This window comes from Euphorbia lathyris, chromosome 2 (assembly GCF_963576675.1).
Source record: "Euphorbia lathyris chromosome 2, ddEupLath1.1, whole genome shotgun sequence".
NCBI classification, from domain to species: Eukaryota; Viridiplantae; Streptophyta; class Magnoliopsida; order Malpighiales; family Euphorbiaceae; genus Euphorbia; species Euphorbia lathyris.
In genome coordinates, this window is record NC_088911.1 from 134,357,286 (window position 1) to 134,369,121 (window position 11,836).

The following is an 11,836-nucleotide window of genomic DNA, read 5'->3' on the forward strand; positions in this document are numbered from 1 at the left end:
TAGTTCTTTTTAAATAAATAGTAGTTAAAAAGACTTTTGAATCAAATAATACTTACCATGTATTTTACTTTCTCCAAATGTACTTGCTCCTTATAATAAATAGTAGTGAAAACAAGTTTTTATGGAACAACCTTAAGTTTAAAACTGCATAATACACAGAAACTTCATTTGCAAACTCTAAAATCACGGAACAGTTTTTGCAAATCAAACAAATCAAAAGGTTTATTTTTATATTTTTTCTTTTATAAACTGAAGAACATTTTCAAACAAAAATATTTCCCAAAAACAGCATTAAAAACTGAAGAAAGTAATACATCCCATATCTAAGAACGTTCTTTAACCTTCTTAGAAAGTTTACATTTTTTATAAATGTAATTGAGAGAGAATCCAGGATTGATAAAGGAACAAAACTGTAAATTACTTAAAAGGTACAATTATATCCTCAATGACTAAAACTTACAAAAAAAATAATAATAATAATAATTACCCCTATTTGAAAAAAAAAACATATCAGTCAAATAAACTAATAATTTTGCCAAATATGAGTAATATTACAAAATTTGAATACTGATAGCAATATTGAATCACTCCTAACAAGAACTCTGCTCAGATTCTTTTACCAGATGCTATGCCACTCTCTTATTCTTCTTTTCTTGTATGTTCATTTTTAGTTACTTTAAGAACACCACTATCCACCAATGGCTGCAGCTCTTCATGTACTAGTTTTGATACTTTGGCTTCTGACGATTCCAAGAATGCAGATATTACTTTGCCACTGCAGGATAAGAGCAAACCCGTTAACATCGAATACTAAATTCTTCGAGTAAATTACCTCAACAATCACTGAAGTTAAGGAGTTTGTTTCACAAAAGTCATTGAATTTGTGTATTTAAACTCATAGCAATAGTGACGGGACACATAAAACAGTTGTCTATATGCCAACTAAGCACTACATTAGACAATGATGTGATTCTTTATATTCTTTTTTGGCTTAGGATGTGACACGTGGCACATACGTTTCTGCTATGTCATCCATAAAAATCAAACATGTATGACATGGCGCTTAGTTAGCATATACTCAAAAAAGTTAGATTAGAAAGAGACTGTTTTCTGTGCTACATCAAAATTGCATTGAAATCAAATATGAAGTTCAATGATTTTGAAAGAAAAATGAAATGCAGTGACCTTTGTGAAACAGATCCAAAATTTCAATGACCACCAATGCGATTTAATCATTTGTGTCGTTGATAATCTATCAATTTGAAGAGAAAGATGTAGACGAACCTGTGTCCTTGGGCCCATAACTTGCTGTTCCCTTTCAGAGCTTTTTTCCATAAAGTGATAGCAAACTTGGAGCTATCCAAGATTAGTTTCCTTATGGTTCTACTAGAGTGGAAATTTTCAAGTATATGCTCCTGTTTTGATTCTTCGGATTTAGGCTCTGCAACAAGAGAAGCTATGGCTTCATGCAACGCCTTCAACTTGTCGTCCAATGTTGGATGGAGAACTCCATCATAACTTCCTACTGCAACCTGCATTTGGAAATCAAAGACAAAATAACTTGACAGGTTAAGACAGCTGATTTACTAAAAAACCTGGCGTGCAAACATATTCCAACGTACTTAGTGCCTATTTGGTTCTCTCTTTTTTGTAGTTCCTTAGTACTTAGCACCGGTTTAGTTTTCTTTTTTGGTTAGAATTGCAAAACGACAGCTTATAGCTATTTTGGAAGGAAAATCAGAGCAAATGTCTACCAGCAACAGCCAACAGTAAACAGTTAAACCAAACAGTAGATATGGAGTGTATGGTTAGAATTTAGGAAACAATTGCTTATAGTTATTTCGGAAGAAAAATCAGCTAACGTCAAGCTTGCACAGCAAACAACAACTGAACCAAATAGACCCTTAATTTAAATATATTCCAATTTTGGACATTCGCTATAGAGGAATATCAGCCACCACAAGCAAATTGACTTACCTCATATAAGACTTCTTTGCCAAAATTTGATTGGAGCAACTCACCTGCATTCTCTATGCATACATCAATGATACTCTGCAGGACAAAATAGCATATGTTTTAGATTTCTCTGGAAACATGTGATCGCGCATATCAAAACTATATATGAAAGAGGTCAAAGTGAAATAAACGTGAGTGCCCCAAGAGAGGGAAGGAAAAGTCAATGACAAGCTCGATGAATGGAAACCATTAGGGTGAGAATGAGAAAAGAAGAGGGGGGATGAAAATCTTAAGCAACAAACCTCAGCAAGGCCACTGCTGACCAGTAGCTCCTGCCTTCTTAATGAAGGATCTTTCTTTCCACCCTCTATGGAGGGAACATTCTCAGTACTCGTACTTTCATGTTCCACTGCCATTGTAACATCGGCACTGTTATCCTTCTCATCATTAGATTCTTCATCCTTTGCAGACTTTTGGTCAGGCTTTACTTCCGGTTCACTCTGATAATTGCAAGATAAATAGAGCAACTATCAACATAGTTTCATTACAAGTCCGTGTAACAATAGAGAAGTAAATTTACTCTTATACCTTGGAACTAAGAGAGGGAATTGATAAACTGAAAGCTGCCATATCATCAGGACTCAAATACCGTGAACAATTTGGATGGAGGAGTTGCAGTAATGGGCGCCTTCCATTCTAAAATTTATACATGGTGCAAGAAATGTTCAGAGACAGATTTAACATAAAAAGGTAGCATCAAAAGTAGAAAAGAAATTTCCATCCGACTAGTTTTTTTTTTTTTCAAAAGACGTAAATAAATAGTAAAATGTTCATAGTGAATAAATTTGTCAAATATTTGCAAGGTATGACTGCAGGGTTTAAACTTTTAACCAATCTTTGTAAAAATTATAAAATCGATTCAGCATACGCTGCTCCTGCTCCACATTTTAATAATTACTAAGTAGGCTGTCTTATCTTGCAATCAAACATGACTCATAAGATGAAGGAAGAGACTAGAACCTTGTCTAAAACAAGCTCCTTCAAAATAGTTTGAAGCTCACGGATGATGATCTGCAATCAGGAGAGCATGATAAGTAACACCTTTCAAGGAAAACATTCAATTACAAACTTGAAACTGTTTCTTCTGAGCATCCTAATGTAACTAACCTTCGTAATAAGCTTTGTGTCATCAACAGTTGAAAGAATGCAGGCAAGTACCTGGCTAGCAAAAATTGAGTAATATTTGTAAAAATCTCAGACAAATGGAACTTAATGTTAAATCACAGATCAAACTAATGTAACTTAATGTTTCTTCAGCTATTTAACAAGCAAAATTCCTCGGTCAATTAGGACCCCTCACTGTGGCTAAAAAAATAAAACATGGTGGGGAATTTTTATACCTATAAAAAATGTGTCTACAAAGCGGAGGAACTTATATAACTAGTAGGATCAGCTGGTCTGCCCTAGAAAATTTAGGAGGCGGGTTACTCATTAAGTTAATCAAAATTGCAAAACCTGGCAGGCTTTTACATTTCGAAGACAAACGGAGAATGGAACATGAATTTGTTCCACAGGGAGCATAAGAAAAACATAATTGGGAATAACCCTTGAGCATTTACACATGGAAAAAGGAATCATTACCGTGCTTCCAAATTGATCACGAGCTATCTTGCCTACATGTCCTTTCATTCCTTTGACAATCTTCTTTCTTTCCTGGATATTAGGAAAAAATATATAAGATAAATAAATAAATAGCAATCACAATCAATATAATTAAGGACACTGATTTGAGTATCATCATTAAGTAAACAAGTAGGTTTCTCTATCTTCTTAGATGCTAAAGATCGGGAAAATCTCAACAGACCTTAGCACTCCCATGTTTAACACAAAGCATCCCAACTCTTGATCCATCCCTTGTATGGATCATTCGAACAAGAAGCGGACCTGACAGTTGCTGAATTACTTCTGCTGCAGCAGACTATAAGAAAATAGATAATTGCAGGTTATAATTAATATACAACCGCAGGAAAAAACATACTTCTAACATGTTCTAAAAATTTCATAAGTAGTCACGCTCACCTTATCAACTATGCTAAAGTATTCTATTAGCACCTTATGCAGGATAGAATGGTCCACAATTCCTTTCTCAAGAATTGGTTGAACAACAGAAGTCATGTGACGGGAGACAGAAGACTTATGTAGGTTCAACTTTGACATCACATCGAGCAACCTGCATGAAAACAAATAGAGCTATTGCTTGGTGTATAACAAATCATTATGACAGGTTAATACCCTTTTTACACACAAAGTATTTGAACGGATATCTTTCTAGTTACCTGCTCTCTTTCATCAACGTAAGGTCCTTGAACAACTGAAGCTCGGTAGAATATAACTCCATCAGAAGCTCTTGTTTTTGAGTTGCATTTCCAAGTTGGTATGCATGCTCAACAACTTGAAAATTAAGGGAAAAATATACAATATGCATTAATAAGCTGGTAACCTATGAAAAAACATAATCTTGTCAACAAGCAATAAACAACAGTTACCCGATTAAATTTGTAACAATACCAAATAATAAGACATGGAAAGAAACCTGATTTTGAACTAGGTTAAAACTTGATCTCAAGGCATTTAGTCTCATACCCAAGAGGGATCTCGCACACTTTAAATCCGCAATTAATTATGATTAATTAAAATTCAAAACCACACTAGCCTACCCTACATGGGAAGCAAGAACAACACAGCTTCAACAGAGCATTAGTGCAATTAGCCTAGAAACACCATAATATTCATTAGTGAACGTGAATCAGACTTGATACGCCCGGAGTAGGAAATAAATACTGAATCCAACAGACTAAATCAATTCCTCATACAAATACAAAGACACAAACCAAGGACAAAAAAAAATTACATACCAAATGCAGCAGATGCAAAGGAAGTATCGACAAAAAATAAAGGTGCAGCAAACAACTAGACATACCAACAGATCCAACCATGTGTCGGAGAAGGGAAGCAACATGCCCACGCAGGTTGGAGATAAACTCTGCCAGCTGTTTCTTAGAAGCTGCAAAACATGCAATCAGCAAGCTTAGGCTACAATCACAAAAAAGTTCTAAAGATAACCAAAGTAGAAAAGGTCTTTTAAACAATTCTCCTTTCAATCCAAAACATACCATTATCCAGCATTTTGTTCACCAGGTGAACTGCATATGTGTTGCGTGCAAAATTAAGAAAATGTGGCTTAAGCTCCTCAAACACAGAATCCCTTTCAGTTTGTGAACAATTCTTAACACATGTCTGATTCAAGAGAAGCAGAGTAAATGAGGAAAAATGCTAAAACACTTGAAATGAAATGGTAACTATTAACTAAAGAATGTCATAGTCTGAAAGAGAGAGAGAGGGAGGGGGGCTCAATGTTTTGTTTGGCAATAAACACTATTGCTGAGAAGCACAATCACCTGCAAAACACGAGAAGAGACATGGGAGCTAGCAATTTCTGGAATCTTGCCCTTCATCTTTTGTAAAGCTACAGTAATCAACCTTAAGATAATTCATGATAAGAAAAATATGTTAGAAAGCGAGAAATGTGAATGAAAGGAGAAGCAAAGTCCAAAGAAAAAAATGAAAATGGTACTAAGTTATAAATTTAAAGTACTTGAATACATACTTGGACCTTTCTTCTTTGGCAATGTCACGCTGCCTCATCTTCTCCCATAGAGTTGCAAGCTCCTATCCAAAATAGGAATAAATAGAGTCAACCTAATGTTACCACAATCAAACTTATCATGAACATACCCAATCAATCTCAAATTCATTAATCAAAAGAAAACAACAACAAAGTTTTACTGAAAAACACACGTTCAAGCTTGGAATTTGAGAGGTAATATAAGAACAAATAGACAGCAAACCTGCTCCAGAGTGTAATGCCGCTTTCTTCTTTTCTTCCTGGCCTCCACCAATTCCTATCATGAACATTGAAACATAATCTAAAAAAAACGCAGTAACGATTGTAACTCAACTCAATCAACCCTAACACAATGTATACACAAGAAACGAATAAGCATAGTTAAGCTAATCCATTAACTACCAAACTCATAGCAATTAACCAAAACCAACCTTAGCACGAATCCGACTCTCTCGTTTACTTTCGGGCGTATTACTCTTCTTGTTATCGGATTCATACCCGTTTTGTGGTTTTTTAAAGGGCTTGAAAGGTTTCTTCAACTTATCCTTCTCTTGATTTGAGCTACCAACCTTCGGCTTTTTGAAAGCTGAACTGTCCCTACCAGACTTAGAATCTGAACTGTGTTTTCTCTTGATCGATTTGGTGCTCTCCTGCTTCTTAGCCGCCATTTCAGCAGAGGTCGAGCTTGATTTCTCTGTTTCGTGTTGCTTTTGGAGGTTTTTTGAGGGTTTTGGTTCTACTGTGGAATTGGAAGGGGAAAGAAGAGAACTAATGGGCCAAACAATGGGCTTTGGGCCTCCATTTATACCGAGGAAATTACCTATCAAATCAGTTTTGAAATTTTTATTATATATATTTTTTTTCAAATGTGTAGTTATTTTTTTGAGGTTTGAAAAAAAGTTTGACAGTTTTATTAAAAGCTAAAACCATTTTTTTTCTTTTTACTATGCTAAAACTATTTTTAGGTTTTAAATACTTGACATTTAAGAAATTTTTTATAAGTTTTAGATTGTTGTAAGTAATTCACCTAATCATGATTAATATGTAACTTATCCATTTATATATCCATTCTCTAAGAGGTTCGTATTAAAATTAACTCAAATATTTTAGGAAATTAATATATATTTAACTATAACATTTATAAACAACATCAATTTAGCTCCACGTTACTCAGATTTTAAAAAGACTATTGTTATTTAAAAGGTTAATCATAAGTGTAGATGTTTTGTGGTTACATGGATTTGCAGATTGGTATTTTTGGTATTTTTCTTTACAAACGCAATCTCGCAGTTTGCAAAAATTTGTATTTTTTTACTTTATCAAATTTGACCGATAACGACCTCAAACTGAAAATTTTCAAGAAGTAAAGTGGTTTAGTATCATATTTACTATGTAACCATATTTTTTATTTTTCAAAATCATTATTTTTAGAGTTTTCTCTCTCATACAAAACAATATCTATTTGAAGAATTAAAGTTATTTAAAATACCATTTAACTCTTGAAATTTTTTATTTTAAGTCGTTATCAGTCAAATTATAATAAAGTAAACTCAAATGCAAAATTTTACAAACCGCATGGTTGCGTTTGCAAAAAAAAAAAAAATATCACATGTACCCATCTACAAATCGGCAAAACCACATGATATCTATATGTAATTAACCCTTATTTAGATTGTACTTCAAATCTTTCAAACATCATTATATCTAAAATATTTAGTGTGCTGCTAACATAATTAAAAAAATATATATATCTTAAAATGATAACAACTAACTCTTACATACATAAGTTAATCACGCAAATTTTTGTAAAAGTGTTTAAAATATTTACTGGATCACTAATATAGTTACAAATAACTAACTAACTAAAAATGACGAAACTGTTTTAGTAAACTTGTTTGGAATATTTGATGCGATAGTATAATAGCAGTCAAATGAGTCTTTTCAAATTTTCCGTAACGTGGGGTTAAAATTGATCTTACTTAAAAACGTTAAGGTTAAATTTACTCAATTTCATACGTTATGGCTAAATTTACACTTTCTTAAAACGTTAGAGTTAAATTTGGCTCTTAATATCTCGATATTTTTTGTTCTTTTGGCAAGTTTTTATTAGATTATCTCACCGTATTGTGTGAAATTTAGGTAGCAACTCAGTTCTTTAGTTGACAAATTTTGATAAATTATCCCAAATTTTAGCAAGTTAAGGATCAATTTAATCCTCTAAATTAGTTGGTAAGATCAATTTAGTCCAATACCAAATTTGGATACTAATTTGGCCTTTCAAATTGGCATCTAGGATCAAACCAATTGAAATCAACATGTGTCATCATATGATTGGTAGTTATTTGACACGTGCCACTTTCTCAGTTGACACATACGATGTGGACTAATTTAATCCTAGATCTCAACTTGAAGAGTCAAATTGATGGAAAATTTTAGGGTACACCTGGATTAATACTCCCGACCTATGAATTCACGACACATGTATATATAGTTTTTTTTTCCACTAATCATGTCCATGTAGTGGGATTCAAAATTATTTTCATTGGTCGGGGGTATTACTCCCGGGATACTGTAAAATTTCTCCAAATTGATACATATTTAGACTTAATTTTCAATTAAATTAAGGGTAAAGTTCAAATAAAACCTCTGTGGTTTCACTAATTTTCAGATAAAGGACTGTGGTTTACTTTTTGTCAACACGAGGATTGAGGTTTTTAACTTTAACAAAATAAGGACTTTTTCGATTGATACTATTAAAATCACCTTTGACGACTTCGAAAATGACATATTTTAAGAACTACTAATATTCTAAGCAACTTTAATTCTTCAACTTTTTTATTTTGAGATTGTTTAGATGATGTTTGGTAAAGAGAGAGAAAGTTAGTGTTTAGAGAGATAAAGTTCCAAAAAAGATGATTTTCGAAAATCGAAAATGTAGTTCCATAGAAAATATGACATTGAACAACTTTAATTCTTGAAAATTTTCATTTTCAGGTCGTTAAAGATGGTTTTAATAGCATTAATCCAAGTTTGAAACCTCACTCCTCGTTTTGATAAAAAGTAAACCACAGTCCTTTATCTGAAAATTAGTAAAACCACAGAGGTTTTATTTGAACTTTACCCTTAAATTAATCCTACTAATCAACTTGAGTGACTAAATTGATTCTTAATTCAAATTTTAGTTAAAATAGAATCAGTTTTAATAGTATAAATTTAACATATGTAAGTGCATTTCAGAGGCTTAAAATTGGAGTTTTTCTAAGAGTAAATTTCTTTTAAAAAAAAGATTAACTATTAGGGTAAATAATTATAAAGTTCCTATGTTTTTGCTTCATATATTAGTAGGTCCATCATATTATTATAAGGTCCTTAAGTTTTAATTTAATCAACTCTTTAGTCCTTCTATCTGTTTTTGTAGATGAAAGTCCAAATTGCCCCCTAGTTATTTACATAAAAAAAAAACTTAACTTTTAATGCCAAAATTTAATCTAAATAGTTTTAATAAAGTTTATAAAGTATGCATACACCAAAATTTATATAATTGTATATACTAATTATTAAAAATGTATTTTTATTGTTTAAAAAAAATGTATTTTTATTCTATTAAATTTTTATTTTTTAATATAATGTCTTTAAACTAACATTAAATACTAATAATTTTTTTTAAAAATCATATCTTTTTTCTTCATTTATAAAATTTATTAGAGATAAATAAAGATTAATTTTTACAAAATTTATATAGTTTTGCTCATATTTAATAATTTTTGAAATATTTTTCATTCATTTTGTAGTCAATAAATTTTTAGGCTACTAAATTAAAGTTCTATAATTATATAAAGGCTTAATACATCATTTGCCCCCTGAACTTGTTCAAAAAGCTTGATTGGCCCCCTGAACTTTGAAAGTGTTCCGATAGCCATCTGAACTTACATAAAATGTTCAGTTAGCCCCCTGAACTTGCGTAAAATGTAATCAATTGATCACTCGATCGTAAAAAAGTAAGTTAAATGCGAAAGATGTATTCCACGCATCTTAGAATGTTATTACATAATTAAAAATAGATTAAAAATGAAGTTGTTGCTTGCTCAACTATACAACTTGTCTTCTCTAATATTAGAATTGTATACTCCGATTTTGGTCGTTTTACTTTTTTTAAGACTCGTGGAATACATCTTCCGCATTTAACTTACTTTTTTACGACCGAGTGATCAATTGATTACATTTTATGCAAGTTCAAGGGACTAACCGAACATTTTATGCAAGTTCAGGGAGCTATCGGAATACTTTGAAAGTTCAGGGGCCAATCAACCTTTTTGGACAAGTTCAGGGGGCAAATGATGTATTAAGCCTTATATAAAATTCAATAAATTAATTACTCAATATTGTAGAGATTATGTAGTAAAAAAGAAGAAAAAAACATAAAATCGGAAAAATAGATGTTTTATTATTAAAACATAGAGTAAAGGGTAATTTTGGTATTTTAAAATTTATTTGATATAATTTGACCATTGACTCAAACCTAAAGACTAAGGAGTTGATGAACACAAAAATTGAGGGACCATATAATTATTTCTAAAAACAGAGGGACTGACTAGTGTATTAAGTAAAAACTCATGTACCTTATAATTATTTACCCTAACTATTATAATGATGAGATTAGGGTAGTAATAATTACAGTTTGAAATTAATTTTGTTTTGTAACTAAATTGGTCTTGAAAGATCTTGTGTCTTTTTCCTGTGAATAGATGGAAAATAATGCAGGACAAAACCTGTACAGTACAGAAATTTACAAATTTAAATATTCAATAGTTTATTGTCAAATTTCAAAATTTTAAGAAATATACTTATGGTGCAGGGAGCCAGTGGACAACATATGAGGAGATGGATAGTAAAAGAAGCCGAGCCAAGGGACAACACGTTTAGGGAAAGAGATGACAAGCCACGTGAAGAACATGGGGCTCACACAACGTGACAAATAGACACACAGTGTATCATGTATGACTCCAAGAGAAACAACGAGAAGTGTCAACAAAACACCCACACGACGTGTGGCTAGAAGAGAATAGCTCATGAAGTCTCTGATTTAGGGCCCGTTTGTTTTACCTACTGTTTGCTGTTGTTGTTTGCTGTTACGGTTTGCTATTTGCTGTTACGGTTTGTTGTTTGTTGTTGTTGTTTGTTGTTACGGTTTGCTGTTTGCTGTTGGAAAAAGCTGTTTTTCCAAAAAGCATAGATTATTTGCTTTTGTAAAAAAAACTGCTTTTCAGATGTAAAAGGCAAACAGGAGGTCACTAATCAAACATCTAATACTATTTTTCAGATGTAAGAGGCAAACAAGGGATTACTAACCAAATATTTAAAACTCTTCATTTTGAAGTGAAAAAGCAAATAGGAGCATGAAAATAAGCAACCAAACACCCTCTTAATCCACATGATGTGGACTTATTTAATTAGCAAGCATTCCTTTCTCCAACTTTCTCCTTATTACAAGTTTGTTTCGCTCTTTATTTGTAACTCATACCCCTAAGTTGTTTACAAGCTTGCCACCCATATATCTCTACCCTATTTACCCTTTTAAGTTTTATCTATTTAGTTAGATGTATTTGCCCTTTATTGTAATTTTATCTTTAGGTTTTGAAATAATATAAATTCATGTCTTTCTCCGTAATCAATTAACTTTTTATCAATCAATATTAAATTTCTCTTTGAGAGCTTGTGTTAGAGTGTATCCTGTTGGAAAATTTTGAATAAAATTATATATTAATTTATATATCAATAAATACCTCCTTTCATGAACAGTTGTGTCCTTCGTGAACAGTCGAGTTCGTATGTAGACAGTCGTGTCTGTCTGTGTACAGTCGTGTTTGTTCGTGAAATGAGATATCCTTTCGAGTTCTATTTATATAGAATGGATTGTCAAAATTCACAAGTTGTTCAAATACGGTTAGAAAAAATATTCTCTGGAATTTTTTCTACTATCAGTCTGTTCATAATGTCTTGTTTTCATACTCCGGTGATAACTAGGCTACACACGGTTTGAGTTCGCTTGCGTAATGTGTTGTATCCTGGGAGACGATCGTCAATAGTGACGACATCGTCTTAAGGAAACTGCTAATACAGGCATCAGATTTGTCTATCTCTTTCCTTTTAATTTCCAGTTTTACTGTTTATATATTTTTCTGTGTTCATTTTGTT

General features: G+C 32.2%; 1 protein-coding gene across 1 annotated transcript; it reads right to left on the reverse strand.

Moving 5' to 3' along the window:
- Positions 1-332: 332 nt before the first annotated feature.
- On the reverse strand, positions 333-6,383 carry LOC136220007 (pumilio homolog 24). Its single transcript, XM_066007659.1, has 17 exons — positions 6,073-6,383; positions 5,865-5,918; positions 5,624-5,685; positions 5,415-5,496; positions 5,130-5,253; positions 4,937-5,020; positions 4,293-4,407; positions 4,036-4,186; positions 3,821-3,934; positions 3,598-3,669; positions 3,124-3,174; positions 2,977-3,027; positions 2,545-2,652; positions 2,259-2,456; positions 1,978-2,052; positions 1,285-1,532; positions 333-775 (listed from the first exon to the last, which is right to left on the reverse strand). Exons 1-17 carry the CDS (start codon positions 6,307-6,309, stop codon positions 640-642), a joined length of 1,962 nt encoding a protein of 653 aa, XP_065863731.1. The 5' UTR covers positions 6,310-6,383; the 3' UTR covers positions 333-639.
- Between the last annotated feature and the right edge of the window lie 5,453 nt (positions 6,384-11,836).

Coding starts and splice junctions, on each gene's coding strand:
- LOC136220007 (XM_066007659.1), bottom strand. CDS start 6,309: ATGGCGGCTAAGAAGCAGGAGAGCACCAAATCGATCAAGAGAAAACAC. Junction 3,175..3,597: donor GTGATCAATTTGGAAGCACG/GTAATGATTCCT, acceptor TTTGCTAGCCAG/GTACTTGCCTGCATTCTTTC. Junction 1,533..1,977: donor GCAAAGAAGTCTTATATGAG/GTAAGTCAATTT, acceptor TTCCAAATGCAG/GTTGCAGTAGGAAGTTATGA.